This window comes from Schistocerca cancellata, chromosome 1, assembly GCF_023864275.1.
Source record: "Schistocerca cancellata isolate TAMUIC-IGC-003103 chromosome 1, iqSchCanc2.1, whole genome shotgun sequence".
NCBI lineage: Eukaryota > Metazoa > Arthropoda > Insecta > Orthoptera > Acrididae > Schistocerca > Schistocerca cancellata.
The window spans coordinates 254,749,532-254,771,111 of record NC_064626.1 but is presented as its reverse complement, the minus strand read 5'-3'; the positions used below and the strand labels follow the sequence as shown (position 1 = coordinate 254,771,111).

The 21,580-nt window shown below is 42.2% G+C and overlaps 1 protein-coding gene across 6 annotated transcripts in view; it reads left to right on the top strand.

Annotated features, from left to right (window-relative positions):
• Nucleotides 1–21,580, top strand: part of LOC126170586 (inter-alpha-trypsin inhibitor heavy chain H6-like) — a 213,216-nt gene that overhangs the window by 76,220 nt on the left and 115,416 nt on the right. For all 6 annotated transcript variants that reach the window (XM_049920740.1, XM_049920738.1, XM_049920742.1 and 3 more), the window contains exons 8-9: nucleotides 2,417–2,561; nucleotides 9,905–10,296. In XM_049920740.1, coding sequence (XP_049776697.1) covers nucleotides 2,417–2,561; nucleotides 9,905–10,296 — 537 coding nt within the window. The remainder of the gene's footprint in view (nucleotides 1–2,416; nucleotides 2,562–9,904; nucleotides 10,297–21,580) is intronic.

Below are 21,580 nucleotides of genomic sequence, written 5' to 3'. Positions count from 1 at the left end.
GAAGAATCATGGAGATACTAAAAAGTATAAGATAGATTATATAATGGTAAGACAGAGATTTAGGAACCAGGTTTTAAATTGTAATACAGGGGCAGATGTGGACTCTGACCACAATCTATTGGCTATGAACTGTAGATTAAAACTGAAGAAACTGCAAAAAGGTGGGAATTTAAGGAGACGGGACCTGGATAAACTGACTAAACCAGACGTAGTAAAGAGTTTCAGGGAGAGCATTAGGGAACGATGACAGGACTGGGGGAAAGAAATACAGTAGAAGAAGAATGGGTAGCTTTGAGACATGAAATAGTGAAGGCAGCAGAGCATCAAGTAGGTTAAAAGACGTGGGCTAGTAGAAATCCTTGGGTAACAGAAGAGATACTGAATTTAATTGATGAAAGGAGAAAATATAAAAATGCAGTAAATGAAGCAGGCAAAAAGGAATACAAACGTCTCAAAAATGAGATAGGCAGGAAGCGCAAAATGACTAATCAGGGATGGCTAGAGGACAAATGTAAGGATGTAGAGGTACATCTCACTAGCGGTAAGATAGATACTGCCTACAGGAAAATTAAAAAGACCTTTGGAGAAAAGAGTACCACTTGTATGAATATCAAGAGCCCAGATGGAAACCCAGTTCTAAGCAAAGAAGGGAAAGCAAAAAGGTGGAAGGAGTATATAGAGGGTCTCTACAAGGGCGACGTAATTGAGGACAATATTATGGAAATGGAAGAGGATGTAGATGAAGATGAAATGGGAGATAGGATACTGCGTGAAGAGTTTGACGGAGCAATGAAAGATCTTAGTCGAAACAAGGCCCCAGGAGCAGATAACATTCCATTAAAACCACTGACGGCCTTGGGAGAGCCAGCCCTGACAAAACTCTACCATATGGTGAGCAAGATGTATGAGACAGGCGAAATACCCTCAGACTTCAAGAAGAATATAATAATTCCAATCCCAAAGAAAGCAGGTGTTGACAGATGTGAAAATTACCGAACTATCAGTTTAACAAGTTACAGCTGTAAAATACTAACACTAATTCTTTACAGACGAATGGAAAAACTGCTAGAAGCCGACCTCGGGGAAGATCAGTTTAGATTCCGTAGAAATGTTGAAACATGTGAGGCAATACTGACCCTACGACATATCTTAGAAGATAAATTAAGGAAAAGCAAACCTACGTTTCTAGCATTTGTAGACTTTGAAAAAGCTTTTTACAATGTTGCATGGAATACTCTCTTTCAAATTCTGAAGGTGGCAGAGGTAAAATACAGGGAGCGAAAGGCTATTTACAGTCTGTACAGAAACCAGATGGTAGTTATAAGAGTAGAAGGGCATGAAAGAGAAGCAGTTTTTGGGAAGAGAGACAGGGTTGTAGCCTATTACCGATGTTATTCAATCTGTATCTTGAGCTAGCAGTAAAGGAAACAGAAGAAAAATTCGGAGTAGGTATTAAACTCCAGGGAGAAAAAAATAAAAACTTTGAGGACCGCCGATGACGTAATTCTGTCGCAGACATCATAGGACTTGGAAGAGCAGTTGAACGAAAAAGTCAGTGTCTTGAAAGAAGGATATAGGATGAACATCAACAAAAGCAAAACGAGGATAATGGAATGTAGTCGAATTAAGACGGGTGATGCTGAGGGAATTAGATTAGGAAATTAGACATTTAAAGTAATAGATTAGTTTTGCTATTTGAGGAGAAAAATAACTAATGATGGTTGAAGTAGAGAGGATATCAAATGTAGATTGGCTATGGCAAGGAAAGCGTTTCTGGAGAAGAGAAATTTGTTAACATCGAGTATAGATTTAAGTGTCAGGAAGTCACTTCTGAATGTATATGTATGGAGTGTGGCCAAGTATGGAAGTGAAATATGGACGATAAATAGTTTGGACAAGAAAAGAATAGAAGCTTTCGAAATGTGGTGCTACAGAAGAATGCTGAAGATTAGATCGGTAGATCACGTAACTAATGAGGAGGTACTGAATAGAACTGGGTAGAAGAGAATTTCGTGGCACAATTTGACTAGAAGAAGGGATCGGTTGGTAGGACATATTTCGAGGCATCAAAGAATTACCAATTTAGTACTGGAGGGCAGCGTGGAGGGTAAAAATCGTAGATGGAGACCAAGAGATGAATACACTAAGCAGATTCAGAAGGTTGTAGGTTGCAGTAGCTACTGGGAGATGTAGAAGCTTGCACAGGATATAGCAGCATGGAGAGCTGCATCAAACCAGTCTCTGGACTGAAGACCACAACAACAACGATGTTCATCTTATAAGACGGTATGCATGCCGTTTTACTGATCTACCAAATCCTCAGCAGTGCGTATGTGGGGAGGGGTTTTGGACATATGAGTGAATTTTTGTGCCACGCTGAATGGAGTGGGACTCAGGTGATAATGCTTGGTTGCAGGTATGGCATCCAGACGTGCCGCTCACGTTTCGGCACTGGCAGCCGGGCGTGAGCTCTGCGTTCAACGCCAGTGCCATCGTCGAAGCGACAAATGAGAACATCGCGAAAGCCAAAAACAGCATCAACTCCTTTGAAGCCAGCGGACGTATGTACAAGTCTCCTCCGGGACTTTAAATTTATAAAAATCACAATACAATAAAAGAGCTGTAGTTAACTTCCAGATTTTGTCTTCTCTGTTTTTCCTAGTAAACAGTTGCCAATGTACGTGTATGAAACGCATTTGACAACTGGCACCTCAGACAGAAGAAAACACTTCGAATTAGTATGCAGTTGCTGTATTTTTAATGCGCCCATTAGTTCAAAGATTGTAGGAGTATTGTAGCGACTGCTGCAAATAAAGCAGTGGATATGATTTACTATAATATGAAACTACAAAAAAAGAAACACGGAGCTAGCTGGAGACATATCGCTTTTTTATTGTCATTATGATATATTCTTTCTCAAATTTCATTACTCACGTTTTCCTGTTTAACATTAGCACATTTGATGAATTACCTTTCATTATTATACTGTGTCTCAATAGGCAGTTGACAACATTTAGAAAACCGATAACCGTTGAAGAACTTGGAATGACTCTAATAACAGCTTTTAACATCGCAGTTTGCAGTACCTAAATCCAGTCTACTACGATAAATAGTTCATTACCCTATGTACATTAGGCATTTGCTTGTAATTTCACATGACTGATAGTTGCTCCTCAGTATTTGTTATATGAATCTCACAATTTTAACCACTCTACCAATGTAAGATATTGACATAAGCACTAGGTAGTGTCATAATACTCTACCTCCAAACGTCAAGTAATTGAATCAAACCCAACATCCACCTGAATAGCTCAGGTTTATATGCACCATAAGTGATAAGGAGTTGGAAGAATGTATGATGAGATACAAGAAATTATTGGCATCCTTAAGAAAACGAAAAATTAATTTCTGTGCGGGAGTGGAATTCAATAGTAGGAAAAGGAAGCATGTCAGCAAACGGGAACTGAAAACAAGGAATTAACTCTAGGTGCAGTTGTCCACTGCAGTTAACAGCTATTGATGTCGCTTCTTTGACTTTTTTAATGGATCCTAAGGCTGCAAAAGCCGAAAGGGCACAGCACCAGTAGATGGTGTGTACTGGAGTGGACTACATACATTTGTAGCCTCGGGACTGATTAAAACGCCAAAGAAGCGACATTGACAGCTGTCCACTCCAGTGGAGAACTGCACATCAGGGTTCAAGAGGAAGCCTTCTTGTGGAAGCCAGCGCAAAGGGGACATTAATCGTTGTTAAGAATCATGAAAGAAGGTTCCGTACGTGGAAGGTTTCAGATGCTTTATGCATGTAATGAGCTTTCCGAAACTAGGTTCAAAACACTAAAACATTTGCAGTGACGAATGTGGACTGAAGATAATTCATAGGTTATGAGGGGGAAATTAAGTCTGACAAAATTAGAAAAAAGATAGTACATTACTGTGATCGGACCTGAACAGATTAAAAGTCCCACAGGTCGTAGAGAATGTCAAAGGGAGCTTTCTGCAACGACTGACAGAAACTAGGGAAAGGAATATCCTACAAGACGAACCGGTAATCTCGAGAGATGAGGTAGTGAAGGCATCAGAGAATCCATGTAGGTAAAAGGTACAATATAAATCCTTGGATAACACGTGGGATATTGAATTTAACTAAAAAATGGAAAAATACAAAAATCCAGCAAATGAAGTAGGTTAAAGGGATTACAGACGTCCAAAAAAATGAGACCGACAGAAAGTGGAAAGTCGCAGAGCAAGAACGGCCAGACAAAAAATGCAAGGCTGTAAAAACATGCACGGAAAAGGTAAGGGTCGCATGTAGGAAAATTAAACTAAAAACTTTGGGGAAAAGAGAAGCAGCTGTATGAATGTACGAGCTCAGGTGGGAAGCCCGAACTAAGCAACGGTGAAAAGGCTGCAAGGTGGAAGGAATACTCGTATGCAGAAGAGCGGTGGGTGGTAATACAAACGAACATGAATACAATGTTAGACTCTGGTCAACACGCATTGTATTACTGATCCCACAATTTATCTTAGAATATAAATTGACGAAAGGGGAATCTAGGATTGCAGCGTTTGACTGGGACAAATTCTTTGAAATTCTGAAGATAGCAGGAATAAAACACAGAGACGCAAGGTTACCTATAACACGACCAGAATGACATGAAAGGGAAGCAGTAGTCAATAAGGCTGCGACGAATCTGTCATAATGCAGTGTACTAAATAAAATCCCTGGCACGAGATTAAGCACTAGAAATGTACTGTTCTTTTTAGAAGTGCGAGTCGGTATAATCATGGCCGCGCGGGATTAGCCAAGCGGTCTAGGGCGCGACAGTCGGGACTGTGCGGCTGGTCCCGGTGGAGGTTCGAGTCCTCCCTCTGGCATGGATGTGTGTGTTTGTCCTTAGGATAATTTAGGTTAAGTAGTGTGTAAGCTTAGGGACTGATGACCTTAGCAGTTAAGTCCCATAAGATTTCACACATATTTTTTGGTATAATCATAATTTCGAGCCATACGTGTCTGATTTCGTTCCCAGCAACTAAACTCGCAGCAAAAAACAGTGTAACCCTGATCCTTCAGTCTCTTTATCTAAGCGTTGGCATGTAATGCGAGTTTTAAAATAAAAATCGATATGTATTCAAACAAAAGAATAAAATAATGAAAATGATATAGAAAACGGACCTCCATTTAGAATATACACGTTACAAAAACGCATATGTCAAATGAAAGGTCTTTCTCTCTGAACCTCCTCAGACCATACACATTTCTCTATTTCTAAAAATTTAACGATAAACAATTTAATCATGAATTTTGCACATGTGCAATAACGACAGATAACACAGAAAAATTTGTTAAGAAATACAAAGCAATAAATTTAACATCCTCAGTATATGTGCTTTTTACGCTCTATTCAGTGGTGCTAACAAATTTTACGTGAAAATTACCATTTTCAAGTTGCAAGTGTCTTTAATGTAGGCCAAATTACAATTTAATTAACAAATTAGAAATAAAATAATAACCTAGACAAATGTTGTACAATGAAGTAGGGAAATGTTTAAGGAATACCATGCTATATTCATTTGATATGCAACTATAGATAATACAATAATCTGATACAGTTACATAATTAAAATATGTAAAATACGAATTAACTCAATAAATAAAATGCAGATAAACAGGCTTTTAATGATGATAGCTAGTGCCCTAAGTTATCATCTGTTACCTGCTTTGTCGATTACATGAAGTGTTCTACAGTTATTAATGTTTAATGGTTCTTTGGAACATTATTCATTTACCACGACCAGTTCTTGCAATATGCTCTTAAGGATAAATAATTCGTAATTTAATTACAAATTCGTTGAGACCTCAGTATGTAGTTTAATGAGACTGTAATCATGAAGTTGTTGGTTTTAATTTTGATACTAGCACACATTTGTACTTTATACTTTTTAAGAAAAGGATGTTAACTAACAAAAAACAAATGTCTTTTTTATTAAAAAATATTACTACTTTTGACTGCCAGTTGCATGACAAAAAATTGAATTTTCGATACAGATACGCGAAAAGACTCTTCACTAAACGAAAAGATTATAAACATCAACAATACCATTCACTCTCTAAAAAAAAGTATTTCATTTTTTTTATTTGATGTTTCCACTTTTAAACAAAATTTTAAATTTTTGTATATTTTCTGCAAATATTAATTAAAAAACCAATGTTATTTTCAAGAAAGACTATGGTTCCACATTTGTTAATTAACATTTTCATTTTCAAATAAATATGAGATCCAAAAAAGTGAAAAAAGTATGCCACTAGAGAAATTCCAGGACTGATATCCTTACATGTATTACCTCATTATGTTATGTGCTACACTACCGATCAATTTGTTATTAATCTGTTTTGTGCTTCACAGAATTTAGATATCTTCCAATCTTCTTGATGTCTGTGCACATAAGGCGCCTTTCTAAACCAAATTCCACACCTGCATAAGGGAAAACACACTTTAATACTGCTACGCGCTTCAGTACCAGTAGAATAACTTTATGATTCACTAAGACTCACTCACCCTCGACTACATACACACAACTAATTTACTGTCACCTCCACACTATACTTTCACAAACACGTCGCCACAGTCCCAAAGACTGCCAATGACCCTCGATTTCCTTAGCTCCGAGAAGCTCCATGAAAATCGTTTTACGTATAAATATTTCAGCCATTCAGATTCAGAAGCAGACTACAGACATTTTCCTTGGCCATTTCTTGCTCTTGCTAATAACATTCTTCTACAAAGTGCTGCACCTGCAAAGTTAATTTCCGACAGGCATTAGGAAACATCTGCCATCATGCGAGAATCACTCTCTCTTGAGCCGTAATAGGTAGGAGAGGACAACAGAGAGCAAGAATAAAAAAGTATTGGGAAGACAAAAAAAAAGGAAAGGAATATGATGTCATAAATCAGGTGTCTCGTGTGCACCTGTGTCAGCCTGATTCGAACAATAATAATAATAATCATCATAATAATAATACCATTAAATCTCTATAAATAAGGACTATTTTATTTTCTACATGCTGTTTTACAATTTTCTACTAAATTTTAATTCATGATCAGTAGTCGCATTTTCCTTGCTGTTAGTAACGAGAACGAAAAATGTTGCTGCCATAGTACTAAAAAAGGCGAATATGTTCTGCACAGAGTTAGGGATCTAAAAGAAGGGAACTAACTTTTCGACTTTTCTACCGGCTTCAAAGACACTTAATGCAAAACATCTTGACATATTTGTGCTTTTTTACTTGTTATTATGGGCACCCATGTCATGTAATACAATGCATCATGTCATGTAAAGTAACATGATACATGATGCCGTGTCAGGTAACATGACACAGGCCATCATGTCATCAACAGGCATTTGTCATGTACAATATGACACAACAAGAGATGAAAGTTTAGGATACATGCATCCCCACTAGGGGATACTTCCTATTGTAGATGTATCCCGCTCGTTGATATTTCCCATTGTAGATGCATCCCACTCTCTAGAGGCACACAAATTTGTTCTTACACCCTGCACTGTACATTTAATATGAGATGGGTTTGGGGGAGAAATCGTCTACTCTGGGAAAAAAATCAACCCCTCCCACCTAAAAATAAAACTGTTACAGCGTAGTCTAGAAGCAATCCCACCCCGAGAAATTTTATCTCCCCCCCCACCCCCCACCCCGCAAGAAAAACGTTTTTATGCCTTTCAGTGATAAGACATTATATACCTTTCCCATGCCTGGTGAATTTCCTGGATTTTGGTCATAGGATAAGGGACTTGTAAGATGCACGTGTGCCAGCATCTCGCTAAAAAAACTCACGGCACTCAGGAAGTAGGATTAACGTGTAAAATAGTGCGAATATTTCAAGATGTTTGGATTCAGAAGTCTTCGAAACTGCCAGTTATGTCGAAAAGCTAGATTTTTTTTTTACATCCATGACTCTGACCAGGGCATATTCGTCTTTTTTTCTTATGATAGGAGCACTTTTCCTTGTGGTTGCCAACTTTTACTCTACCATAACTTTGACATTAAACCGACATTGTTTGACAACCGATGTAGATTTTTGTTGAGTCAGGTAATGATGATCCGGTATACGTTTATTTTATCGTCTTATGAACCACGTTTCTTACATCGTGGCAATGGATAAAGCTTCCACAAAACATGTATTTCTCTGTTTTCTTACAAAAACCTGTTTTTTGTACATGAAATCCGAATGAAGATAGATATTTTCAATTTTATGGTAAGAATGCATTTTTTAGTTTATTTTATACACTTTAAACCTTATCCACACATTCAGTTAAAGTAAGAGCGAATTTTACATGCTGCATTTAGCTTGACTTTAAACCATGATACCCGACTAGAGACAAAGATTATTGCACAACAAAATTTCATTTTAACTTTATCCTTTTACCTACTTTGATACAATGTCTGAAACTATTCGTACAAGTTTAAAGTACAGACGCGGTGCACTTCAGAAATCTCATCATACAACGTGTTTTTTTGCGTGTTTTTAAACGTAAAATCTGAAGGATGGCTATACAAATGGTGTTATTACCTGAGCGTTAATATAACTCCAGTTAAAGTCTTTTGCTGAACGAATTAAACAATTCATGTAATTTCCTTGGACGTCGCTACTGGTTAGTCGTTCAAACCTTGCTTAATATGTTGTAACCTAGCTACTTCAAGTCAGATGTTTGAGTGGCTATACAAATGGCCACTGGTTGGGGGTTAACCAAATAGCTTTTAACCCCATGTTCGTAGTTCACATACAACCCCAAGAGCGGAGAACCCCTCCAAACAAGGATTCTGAGTGCAGCCTTTACAGACTTATTTGTTACAGCACTCCCGCACTATTAAGAACAAAGGGTGTTGTATTTATTTTAAAAAAATATAAGTAAACATTGTTAACGTTTCCATTTGCTAATAAGTATGGGGGTGGGCGGGGGGGGGGGCAAATAACTACTGATGGTCGAAGTAGAGAGGATATAAAATGTAGACTGGCAATGGCAAGGAAAGCGTTTCTGAAGAAGAGACATTTGTTAACATCGAGTATAGATTTAAGTGTCAGGAAGTCGTTTCTGAAAGTATTTGTATGGAGTGTAACCATGTATGGAAGTGAAACGTGGACGATAAATAGTTTAGACAAAAAGAGAATAGAAGCTTTCGAAATGTGGTGCCACAGAAGAATGCTGAAGATTAGATGGGTAGATCACATAACTAATGAGGAGGTATTGAACAGAATTGGGGAGAAGAGAAATTTGTGGCACAACTTGACTAGAAGAAGGGATCGGTTGGTAGGACATAATCTGAGGCATCACGGGATCACCAATTTAGTATTAGAGGGCAGCGTGGAGGGTAAAAATCGTAGAGGGAGACCAAGAGATGAATGCACTAAACAGATTTAGAAGGATGTAGGTTGCAGTAAGTACTGGGGGATGAAGAAGCTTGCACAAGATAGAGTTGCATGGAGAGCTGCATCAAACCAGTCTCTGGACTGAAGACCACAACAACAATATATATGAAAATAAAATAAAAAAATATTAGAAAAGGGGCTACAACAGAAATTTCGATCGTTCACGAGACTTTCACATTGCACACTCAGCTGTCAGCGACCACGTTAATAAATTTAAAAAAATTTTGTACTTAACCCAGCCTTCTTTGGATTTTTTGCGTAATACTTCTTTAGGAAGTGATGTCTGGGTACTGAGCTTTCAGTTGCACAAGCGTGAAAAGGAGAGGACCAGTCCTTAAGGTTTCTTTTTTTAGCGCTGTGTAAATATAACCATCTAAACTAGTCAATTAATGTGTTAACTGCGAGTAATTTGGAAGCAGGACGATAACAAATTTACTCACGTGTGTGCTGTGCAGTCACGTACATGTTCAGCGCTCTGGAAACGGCTCTGCGCGTGTCGGACGCGGGGGTGCACAGCGGGGGCGGCGGCTCGGCGCCGGGGTGGCGTCGGCACGCGCCCATTATTGTGCTGCTGACGGACGGCGAACCCAACGGCGACGTCAGCGACACTGACGAGATCGTGCGCCGCGTCACCGAGCGCAACGCAGAGTCGGGCGCGGCGATCTTCACGCTGGCCTTCGGCACCGGCGCCGACTACGGCTTCCTGCGACGCCTCGCGCTGCGCAACAGCGGCGTCGGCCGCAGGATCTACGAGGCCGCCGACGCCCACCTGCAGCTGCGCAACTTCTACCGCCAGATCGCCTCGCCGCTGCTCGCCGACGTCACGTTCAACTACGACGGCCAGCAGGTAGGTTTTCGCACCACTCATCAATATTGAAAGGTTTGATCATCCATTGTTCATGTGTTCCATTTTTATCTTATGGATTACTGACACGCAGTTATTGCTCTTTGTGTCCGCCCCGATAGCTGAGTGGTCGTCCAGTCCGCCTTTAGCCGCGGAGCAGCTCGGACTTGTTTTTGTCCCGGCTGCGAACGTTCGCGGAAGAAGCGGTGTTTACACCGTCGTCACTCGCGTGTGTTATTGTTTGAATCGAACGCAATGGCACACAATTTCCGAAAAACCACGATACAGTTCACGTTCTGTAACGAGTATGCACGACCGAAGGCTTTCGAAATCGAACGTTTCTTGAGGGACGAAGTGCAACTCAATTACACGGAGATTATTGGAATTCATTTATCAATCGTGAGCAGCACTCTTTACGTAAAGATGATTGACGACGCAGCATGCGATAGGATCATTGAAGCCGCCAAACGAGGATTCCAGTTCCGACACTCCGATGGTCATATTGGCGAAGTTTTAGTCGCTCATTCGGGCCTGGGCGTGCGTACGATTCGAGTCTTCGAGCTGCCTTTCGAGGTACCAGAATCCTTGGTCACTGAATCGCTCCAGCCATATGGCAGAGTTATCAGTCATACGGCCGAACGTTGGGCAAGTTTTAGCACGTATCCAGTGCTCAATGGTGTCCGACAGGTGCGAATTGCGCTTACGAAACATGTGCCAACGTACATCAACATCGGCGGCTGTCGAGCAATTGTCATCTATGATGGACAGCCCCGGACATGCTCCGAGTGTGGTGGTGAAGGACATCTTCGATCTGCGTGTGTGCAGAGGAGACTCGTGCAACTCCCCAGCGGAGACCTCCAGAATCCGACAACACCAACGTGACTGCCGATGACTTACGTGGCGGCGCTTCGCTAGGAGGTGACGCCGAGATCGGAGCGCACTATCGAACCGACGCCGCAGTTGATTGAGGCGCCTTCGGACCCCACTGAAGAAGGAATGGCTCCGACCAACCTCCAATCCCAGACATTACAGGTGGTGCAGAAAGAGGATGACAGCATCACAACAGGCATGGAAGCTGAAGTGGAACGGCCCCAGGGCGTTGTGACGGCGGCGAGAGCGCAGGTGATGCAAGATTCGCCAACACCAGAAGCCGAGGTTAGGGCCCGCAAACAACGCTCGCCAAAGCGCCGCAAGAAGCGCCGACTGCGGAGACGCTCCCCTCTCTTCTTGGGAGCCCATATGAGTCTAACACTATGGACCTGTCTGACTTGGAACCACAAGCTTCGGATGTCACAGACCATATGAATTCGGACAGTGAAAAGATTTCATGTCGCTCAGAAGACGCATCCGCTCAGGGGCCTGCTACCCCTTCTGCGGTGGAGTCTCAAGCTGCGAAAGAACAACAGATGTCACACATCAATGCCGCACAGGAAAATTTGGAGCACTCCAATAATATCAGCTGGTATGAGCAGGACGACGAAATCGCCGATGCGGACCATTCTACCGGTGGGGACTCGCATCCGTTCGCATCTCAAGAAACCTAATGTCACAGGGACACGTCCGTCGGGCGACCCTCTGCGGATGTGCAAAGGGACTATCGATACGGTGAAACTTTGTCATTTTAACATCATGTGGAGATGACGGCTACTCGACCCCAGGCATACAGAATAGGGACAGTGAATGTAAATACCATTAGATCGCCCGTGAAACAGCAGTTATTTAGGGACATGATATACGCGTCGGATGTGGATATACTGATGGTGCAGGAAATTTACATTCCTGAGTTCCAGGAAGTCCATGGATACATCTCCTACACCTCGCCGCACTCGAACAACGACAGTGGAACGGCGATATTGGTCCGGGACGGGATTCCGGTTCGCGACCTGGCTTATCTACCTTCGGCACGAGGACTGGCGATAACTGTTAATGGAATTCGCATTATCAATGTTTATGCCCCTTCCGGCACAGACAACAGACGGGCGCGTGCGAGATATTATTCGGAAGAGATTGTGCCCTTATTTACCGGCAGATTCGATCATTTCATTATAGGTGGTGACTTCAATTGTGTTTTAGCCCAAAAAGACCAGACTCCACATTACAATACCTGTCGTGAATTGCATGTGCTCTACCGGGATCTGGAGTTACGCGACACCTGGGACATGATTCATAGGAACCGTGAGGGATATACTTTTTATACCAGTCACTCGGCGAGCAGACTCGATCGAATATATGTATCGGTTGGCCTACAGGATAAGGTGGTCGACGCGGAACGATGGCCTGCGGCATTTACTGATCATCTGGCTTACATTTGTACCATATCACTCCCTAGGCAAAGTGTGTGGAGAAGCCGCGGGACATGGAAGCTCAATTCGTCACTTTTGGCGGACCACGAATGTCGTCAGACAGTCGAGGAGGTATGGGCCACATGTCAACGCCGTCTACCAACATATACCTCCGTGCTTCAATGGTGGCTCGAGTGTACTAAGCCGGCAATAAGAGGAGCTCTCATACAGTATGGTCGAGATAAGACGAGTTGGCAAAGAGACACTCTTGATTATTATTACACCATGCTTCGTGAGCTGTCCTTCCAGGTGCCGTCGGCAGAACATCATGCGGAAGTTCATCGTGTCAAGGCACAAATCGTATCGATCACGCGACGACGACTGGGTGGCATCCCAATACGGGCAAGATGCCTCGACACCATCACTGGGGAACGTACCTCGATGCACCATGTGTCGCGGGAACATAAACGTTACCGCCGGGCATTGGTAACAGTGCTCCACGGTTTAGATGGCCGTCAACTGACAACACAACAGGACATTGCAAATGAATTTTTAGAGCATTTCCGCCACCTCTATGCCGGTACACCGACGGATCGTCTGGTGGGGGAAGAGATACTGCAACATCTGCAAACGACACTGACAGAGACGGATAAGGCAGCGCTTATGGAGCCACTCACAGAAGACGATATAAAGGTGGCACTCACAAAAGGAGTGGCCCATAAATCACCAGGGCCAGATGAGATTACGCTAGAGTTTTATCGAGAATTCGTGGACGTGATGATGCCACAGTTGGTGTCGATGTACAATGAGGCGATGCGTCCGGACATGCGTCTACCGTCGGATTTTGAGACGGGCTTTCTTCTTCCCATCCCGAAGATGGCGGGGAGTCGCAGTGTTAATCAATATCGGCCTCTCACTATGCTAAACACCGACTATAAAATCTTTGCACGACTACTAGCGTCTCGACTCAAGCTGGCGATATCCAGGACAATATCCCCTGATCAGGCTTGCCTAGGGGTGCGAAGCAACATTTCCTCGGCGTTAAGTGAATACCGTGACGTTATCGCCCTTGCGGAAACGTGTAAAATGCGAGCAGAGATGATATCTGTGGACTTCGATAGTGCGTTCGACAGGATAAACCACGACTTCTTGGCGTCAGTCATGAGCCGAATGGCGATTCCACCTGTTTTCATCTCCATCGTTATGAGGCTAATACGAGGGGCTACATCGAAGGTGATTGTAAACGGTCGGGAAGCGGGCTCGATTCCTATTAACAGCTCAGTCCGACAAGGGTGCCCACTCTCCATTATGCTGTTTGCGATAGCGCTTGAGCCGCTGATGTGTGTTATGAGGCGCTAACTTACTGGGATAGCGCTTAATGAGAACTCTTTCGTTTGTCTCGCATACGCGGACGACCTGATCCTTCTTGTCAGATCAGGACATGACGTGCGTCAGGCTGTTGAACATCTAGACTCTTAGGGACGGCGACAGGCAGTGTCGTTAACACGACGAAATCCAAAATTATGCACATTGGACGGGGTCTGGAAGACGTACCGGGATCGTTTCAGACGGTGGAATCGCTGAGATGTCTGGGGATTACATTTACCCGTTCACTACGGCGGTCAGCGGCGGCGAGTTTTCGGCGGCTTCTGCAGAATGTTCGTCTGACGATACGCAACAACTCACTGAGAGCCTTTGACATGATCCAACGTGTGGCATACACCAACGTTCACATAGCGTCACGACTGCCCCATTTAGCGCAGATCCTACCAATACCGAAGGGTATCGCAGACCGCCTCATGGCTGCCTTTGGTTACTATGTTAGAACTGGGATGTTATTTAAGATCAAATATGATACGTTAACGCTACAGTTCCGGAACGGTGGCCTCAACCTCACAAACGTGCGAAACAAAGCTCTGGCGCTTTACATGCGAGCGATGATACGAAATTGGCAACAAAGAAAGCATACCATAACGTCAGCTCTAATAGAAATACTTGTTCCGCCTTCGTACGAACCCCCTATTGCGGTGGGCAATATTTCGCCTTCTCTTGCACACATTGCCTCATTTCTTGTTGATTACAGTTATGTTCGTCTGAAAGTACCTTCGATGAGAATACCCACGACTCGGGAGATCTATAGATGCTTGATGGATCACCATGGCCGCTACATAATGGAATTCAAATACCCGTCGAGAACGTGGAACCACATTTGGTGTGCAGTGCCTACTCCATTACTGTCAACAGCAGCGAGATCGATGTGGTATATTCTTATAAACCGTAAACTTGTGACCAGGAGTCGATTACATACAATTCATATGGTCGATTCTCCTCTTTGCACAAACTGTGGACTGTTAGCAACGGAAGAACATGGTTTAGTGTGTGGCGTAGCGAGGGACGTCTGGATGCTGACGCGTCGAATACTGGCCTTCCTTCGGCGCACTAACTACACAGAAATCACATCGGATGTACTTTTTCTACCGGACAAGACCTTTTTTCCCAAACAAAAGACGTATGCGGTCAATTGGATCGCTGGACATGCGACGAAATATTTGTATTCGTACGATATTAAGTCCGTGATGGATTATTGGATGTATTTACAAGAACAACACGAGCTCATACGGAGTCATACGAAATACAGGACTTACTTTTCCAATTTTTTAGGAAGTGTTTTTCACAATCCGCCCGACAGCTGGGGTGTCCCAGAACTGGGAAGACTCCTGCAGCAGAACGACTAGAGACAGTACTGCGCGGTTCAATTATATTGGCATATAGCACACTGAGAAGAAAACTGGCCCCTACCTGTTGGAGCCAGTTATGACTGCATAATGTTAACGCGGAAAAAAAAAAAACACACACACACACAACGATAGTAAACACCGAAACCGCCCCAGATAATAGTCCTTCGAATGGTCGACGCAGGAGAAATAAATACCGCCCACACTGGCAGAAATGGTCAAGATTATATGGCTTTCTGCCAGGTTTATAATGCGACACCGCGTGCTGCAGGGATTGTGATGCAGATGATAACTTCATTTTCACTCCCGCCCGTGACTAGGATTGTCATTTACTTTATTCCTATTACAAAAAAAAAAAGAAAAAAGAAAGAAAAGAGGGCGGCCTTTGCGTTCATTTTATGGTTTCCAAATTGTTTTTGCTGTCTCGATACTTTTCTTATCCCTAGGACAGCACAATTGCACGAATAAAGATTGTTTGTTTACCCTGCCTTCCCGTTCCCAAAAAAAAAAAAAAACAAAAAAAAACGTGGTCGCATTGTTGGACCATAAAGCGGAGGAACCGCGTTTTTATTTTCATTTTTTTTAGAAACAAAAGATGGATAGGAAAAAAAGAAAAAAAAAGTGGTAAGGGTGACGGATTGCCGTCCTACGAGCCCGGGTTCGATTCCCGGCTGGGTCGGAGATTTTCTCCTCTCAGGGACTGGGTGTCGTGTTGTCTTCATCATCGTTTCATCCCCATCCGGCGCGCAGGTCGCCCAATGTGGCGTCGAATGTAATAAGACCTGCACCAAGGCGGCCAGACCTGCCCCGCAAGGGGCCTCCTGGCCAATGAAGCCAAACGATCATTGCTTTTGTATCTGTAACACATTGATAGATTTCCGCATTTTCTCTGCTACAACGGCTACATTTAGGTCTTTGCCTGTGCTCTTTCGAGTGATTTTGGCTCAGCCAATGAACAGAGGTCTTGGTCGCTTTACTAGGGCTAGAAACAAGGAAGAGACACGAAACTTCCTGGCAGATCGGAATTGTATGCTTGATCGAGAATCTATCCCAGGGACTGCGATACCCAAGCACACTTCATTAACCGTTTCCACAGCTTTATTGACGCCAGTACCTCATCTCATACATTCAAAACTTCACAGAAGTTTTCCTATGAAACTTGCAGGGATAGCACTACTAGAAGAAACGATATTGCAAAGTCACAGTCCAGAGTGCTAGTCCTGCATGTTTTGCAGGAGAATTTCTGTGAAGTTTGTAAGGTACTGGCTCAAGTAAAGCTGTTAGATCGGGTGGTGAGTCGTGCTTGGCTAGTTCAGTCGGTAGAGCACTTTTTCGTGAAATATAAACGTCCCGATTTCCTATCTCGGTCCAACACACATTTTTAATCATCCAGAAGCTTTCATATCAGCGCACGCTCCGCTGCAGAATGACAAATTTCGTTTGGGAAGTGACAGCTGGAGTGTTGCAGTCAGTTGGAGTGTTTGTTGTCGTGGCTGCAAACAGGTAACATTGCTGGCGAGGGAGCGATCGCAAGAAGTCGTTTGTGATGGTCAGACAGTTGTCTGATGCATTCTGTTTCGGTATTGCTGTGGACAGGAGGCAGAGCATTATAAGAAGTGGTAATGAGCGTCGCTACAGTACGATGCACTGAAAGAAAGAAAGACAGCGATGCAAGACTGCAGTAATAAGTTCGTCTTGAGGACGCAAGAACAAAAAGTATACACCACTACTCTCTACTTGTCTGCACAGTAACACAAGATAATGTGTACTTGTCCTTTACATCTTGGCGTGTTACTGTACATTGGTGCAGTATAGTTGCTAAGGTCTTCTACTAGAATGTGTTATAGACTGGCACTAACAGCTGCGATCAGTTTGTGGCTGATCTTGCTCTGGTTGTGAACTGAATTTAATTCTTGATCAGGTGTAGTAAGTCTGTGCGTACTCAGCAAACAGATCTTGCACTTTTAATACCACTTTCAAACGTGTGTTATGGAATCGATCTTTGAATGGTTACACTTAGGGGAGCAGGTGTTTGGAAAATTAAGCAGTTGAACTATGTAAGGTATTTGAAAATTTTCAAGTACAATAATAATTATCACAGTGCAAACCTTGCACCTTTAATTAAAATGCCCAATTTCCGCAGATTTAATTGGTTGAAGCATTAATTTTATCAGGTCAAGAGAGAGCAAAAGTGTGGTGTAGCCCAGTACCAGCACGGAAGTACTTGAACTAAATATTCTCATAAACTGCATACGAACAGGCCTCATAAGGCCCAACGGTGCCGACCGACTGCCATGTCATCCTCAACTATTATATCACTGGATGCGGATATGGAGAACTATGTAGACAGCACATCGCTCTCCTAATCGTTGACACCTGTGGTGACCAGAGCCGCTACTTCTCAATCAAGTACCTCCTCAATTGGCCTCACAAGGGCTGAATGCAACCTGCTTAGCAACAGCGTTCGGCAGACATTAACGGTCACCCATCCATGTGCTACCCAAGCCCTACAGCGCTTAACTTCGGTGATCTGACGGGAACTGGTGTTACCACTGCGGCAAGACCGTTGGCAAATATTACCATACCTACTCCAAAATCAGTAGTTACCCAACTAAAGATAAAAATCATTCCTCACTAATGATTGGTAACGTTGAGCGAAACGCAACAACAAACTACGAAATTTGGAGCACCTATAATGCAAATCTCAAACTCAAGATATACAAAGAGCATGTTAAACAGACAAGCGAGCAAAAATTATGACTTGCACGAAACAGATGTGCGGCATTGGTTCGCACTGGAGAATAGTATACAGAGCGCTGTTTTGTAAATGAAAGAATAGAGTGTGCTTAAAGCTGTGAAATATCCTGAACTTGGGGTTAATGTTCTTTTCTTTATTTACAATATCACCAGGTTCTAGTGTAAGAGTTCAAGATGCGTTATGTGTTCAGTACCTTACATGATAATGAGGTAAACGTACTTTGGAAGGAGGATAAAGAAATACTGATAGTGTTGAGATAAATACTGGTCATGCTGTGACCAGATGAAACTTCCATCATCCGGCCATAACTGTAGACTCTTTCATTGTTTTAGCAGAAGGCTGATGCACGAAGTAACAAACTGTTCTCTTGAGGTTCGACGTTTACGGCAGCACAAGTTCATATGAAACCTTAACAACTCGTTGGTCCTACACTAAGATGTCGTCTCCTTCAGATGAGGTGACAAACTGGGCTGAGCTCTTGCATGCTCGACACTATAATGATCTCAGCGAGAGGGCGTTGCTTTGCTGAAAGGGAGGAGTGGTCATCTCAAGTGCCTCCCATTGGTTGTTGCAGACTGCACCGAACCCTTGGTAATGTTCTTGCTATCGATTTACGTTGACAACTTTGGCGTGGCACCGCGATCTCCAAACGATAGTGATATTCGCTGTGACTTCACTGAAGACTGTGATTAGAATATTTTTATTTCTGTGTAATCCGTCTACATTACAACATAAAAACAAGTGACCAAGAACGACCATTTGGTGAAAGTTTTTATACACTCTTAATCTGATATTCGAGTAAAAGTTTCTCGTTTGGTCTTTTCTCTTTCTCTCAATTCAAAGTTAATTGTGCAGCTTATATTCAAGTCATTATGATATCTGTGGGCAAATATAGTCTTTTTATATTGTAGCTGGCCTGTGGCTGTCTTTTGAAATGGCACAGCAACCGTGGCCTGTGTTAAATAAAAGCGATAACTATAAAAATGTACAAAGTCCTTCCTTGCAGAAGATGGGATTATCAACACGCTTGTTAGACTGTGCACGAATTAACTTGGCCCATACCTGCACACATTGTGTGACAGGGCAGAGACGATGGTAGTGTTGGGAGTTTTGTTGCATGCAATTGCTGTGCAGTACTGGAGGTGTAGTTCGACACATGAAGCTTACTCACAAGCAAAACAAGTTGCACCTAGCAAGTGTGCAAACTACCGTATTAATGGGTTATGCCAGTACGAGCAATAACTTTAGCAGTCAATAGTCTCTGACTTGAATACCAATGTAAGAAAATCAGTGTATTAACAACTGAGATGGTCTCTTCGATAAGTGACAGCAGACTGAGATGGCGATCACTCAGAAACAAAGAGATGGACTTGCCCATCGCTGAGAACCAGAATGCATTTCTGCACTGTTGCAAAGCTATTTTGCTTCAGCTCTACCGATCTGGTCGAACAAATTTTCAATTGTCTTTACTTTGCAGACTGAGCATTTTTGCCTAATTTTCAAAGATTATCATTGCATTAAATTGATTTTATCCCCATTGACTCCATTTCATTTCAGTAGATCTATTTCATGCACATCCTTTGCGGCGGGTAAAATATTAGTCCTCTAAAAAATCCATTCCACTATCGATGGTATTTCCACATGTCTTACCTGACCTCTGTGTCCTTTGTTCAGGGATCATAGGTGGAAGCTTTTAGCGACTATGAAAGTTTGAGTGGGGCATCGACCATGCTCCGAAGCGTAATTATTAAGGCTATGACCTATAGAAAGCAATGGCTTTTGGTTGGGATTCCAGACTACCATGAATTTCCTCTTACCACAAAACATCAATAAATACCTAGAAGGTTCAGCATTTCTGACCGATTTCGCTGTCATTTTCGTATCACATATGTTAGAGTGTTTTTTCAGTATTCCTTCACAGTTATGAGTAACCTAAGATGTTTCTTGAGTAACAGTTCAGCAGATTTTAATTAATCATCAAAGAATGTCCATGTCTGAAGATATCATAGACAAAGAGAGAAAACATTTTATTAACAGCTCTATACAGTGGTACTAGTCTCGTTATTGACCTGAACATTCCTTCTTCATTACTTGTTTAAAATGGTACAGTAATTGAAAATATCCAGATTCAGGATACTTAGCCATGAAGTTTTAAATCGGTTGGATGAAGGCAAACGGTTTGTTGGAAACACAATATTCTCTTAATAATCAGCTTAACATTTAAATGACAATGTGAATACATAAAACTGTCAAATTTTGGAAAATTTGCAGTAATCCTTAAAACAGGTTTATAATAAGTAAAAAATGGATGTTTATTACGTCTTAAGCAAGAGCAAAGTTTCTAGACTTTCTATCCTAAGAGAACTACTAGTGTTCTATGAATGTAGAAAAAATATTTAATTCCAGAGATTTATGAATAATGCAGTATACACATTCTACGAGATTAGGTGCATCGTGACTCTATGGAGGTGATTTCTAGATTTTTCTGATCTTCGATTAGGGAACTTTTTTTTTATGTCCCACTTGTGTGTCCATCACAAATGCTTCTCTGTAATACATCGTTCTGTAATTCCTCTGCACCATTGTGCTGTCAAAATGGAATCATGGGCCGTCTCAGCATCTCATCATGTAAACTTTGTACTACGATTATATGTTATCCACACTTCGTTTATTTATGCAGTACCCCTTCATCAGCCTTAGTCTGTTGGCAGTACTAACTGATGACAATCTGGGTCAGTGCCCTGTGCATTCTGCTATTCGTTTACAGGAATGCCAAAACGCTCTATTGCGTGCACTTTCTGACAAAGGCTGTCGGCATTATTGTGAGTTCTCCCAGGTCATGGATACTTCGGTGTCAGAATCACAGAGCGGTAGTGCCCATTGTATCAAGTAGATCCTTCAGGCTCATAAGCCATTTTAAGGCTGCATGATCTGCTACTAATTTGGAGCAGCTGCTGAAAAAAAAAAACGACAGAAATATGTGATACCACAAATCAGGATGATCGTCTCTTTTTCTTTGATCGAATAATTCTTCTCGACCTTATTTACTTGCATGGAAGCAAGCTATTGGACTCTCTACTCCATCTACATCTTGACTTAATTCGCAGCCTAAGGCATGGTTGCAAGCATCACAAGTCAATATGAACTGCTTTTGGTAACCTGAAAAAGCTATGACATGACCATTGGTTAATAGGTCCTTTAACTACACAAAAGCTTCTGCACAATGTAGTCCCCAGTGTAATGTCTCCCCCTTTTAGGTGTGAGGGATCTCACTATATCCGCAAATTTCGGCACAAACATTCTATATTGGATAATCAAAGCTAGAAAGGACTGCAGCTCTTTTTCTGTATTACAATCAAGAAATTCTCACATGGGTGACAAGAGCAAGGGGTCTGTTTACACATCATACTAGCCGATAACATGGCGTAAATAACGAATTTCATTTATGACGAAATGGTGTTTCGCCGAACCCAGTGTTAGCTATGTTGCTCATAATTGACTAAATATATCCA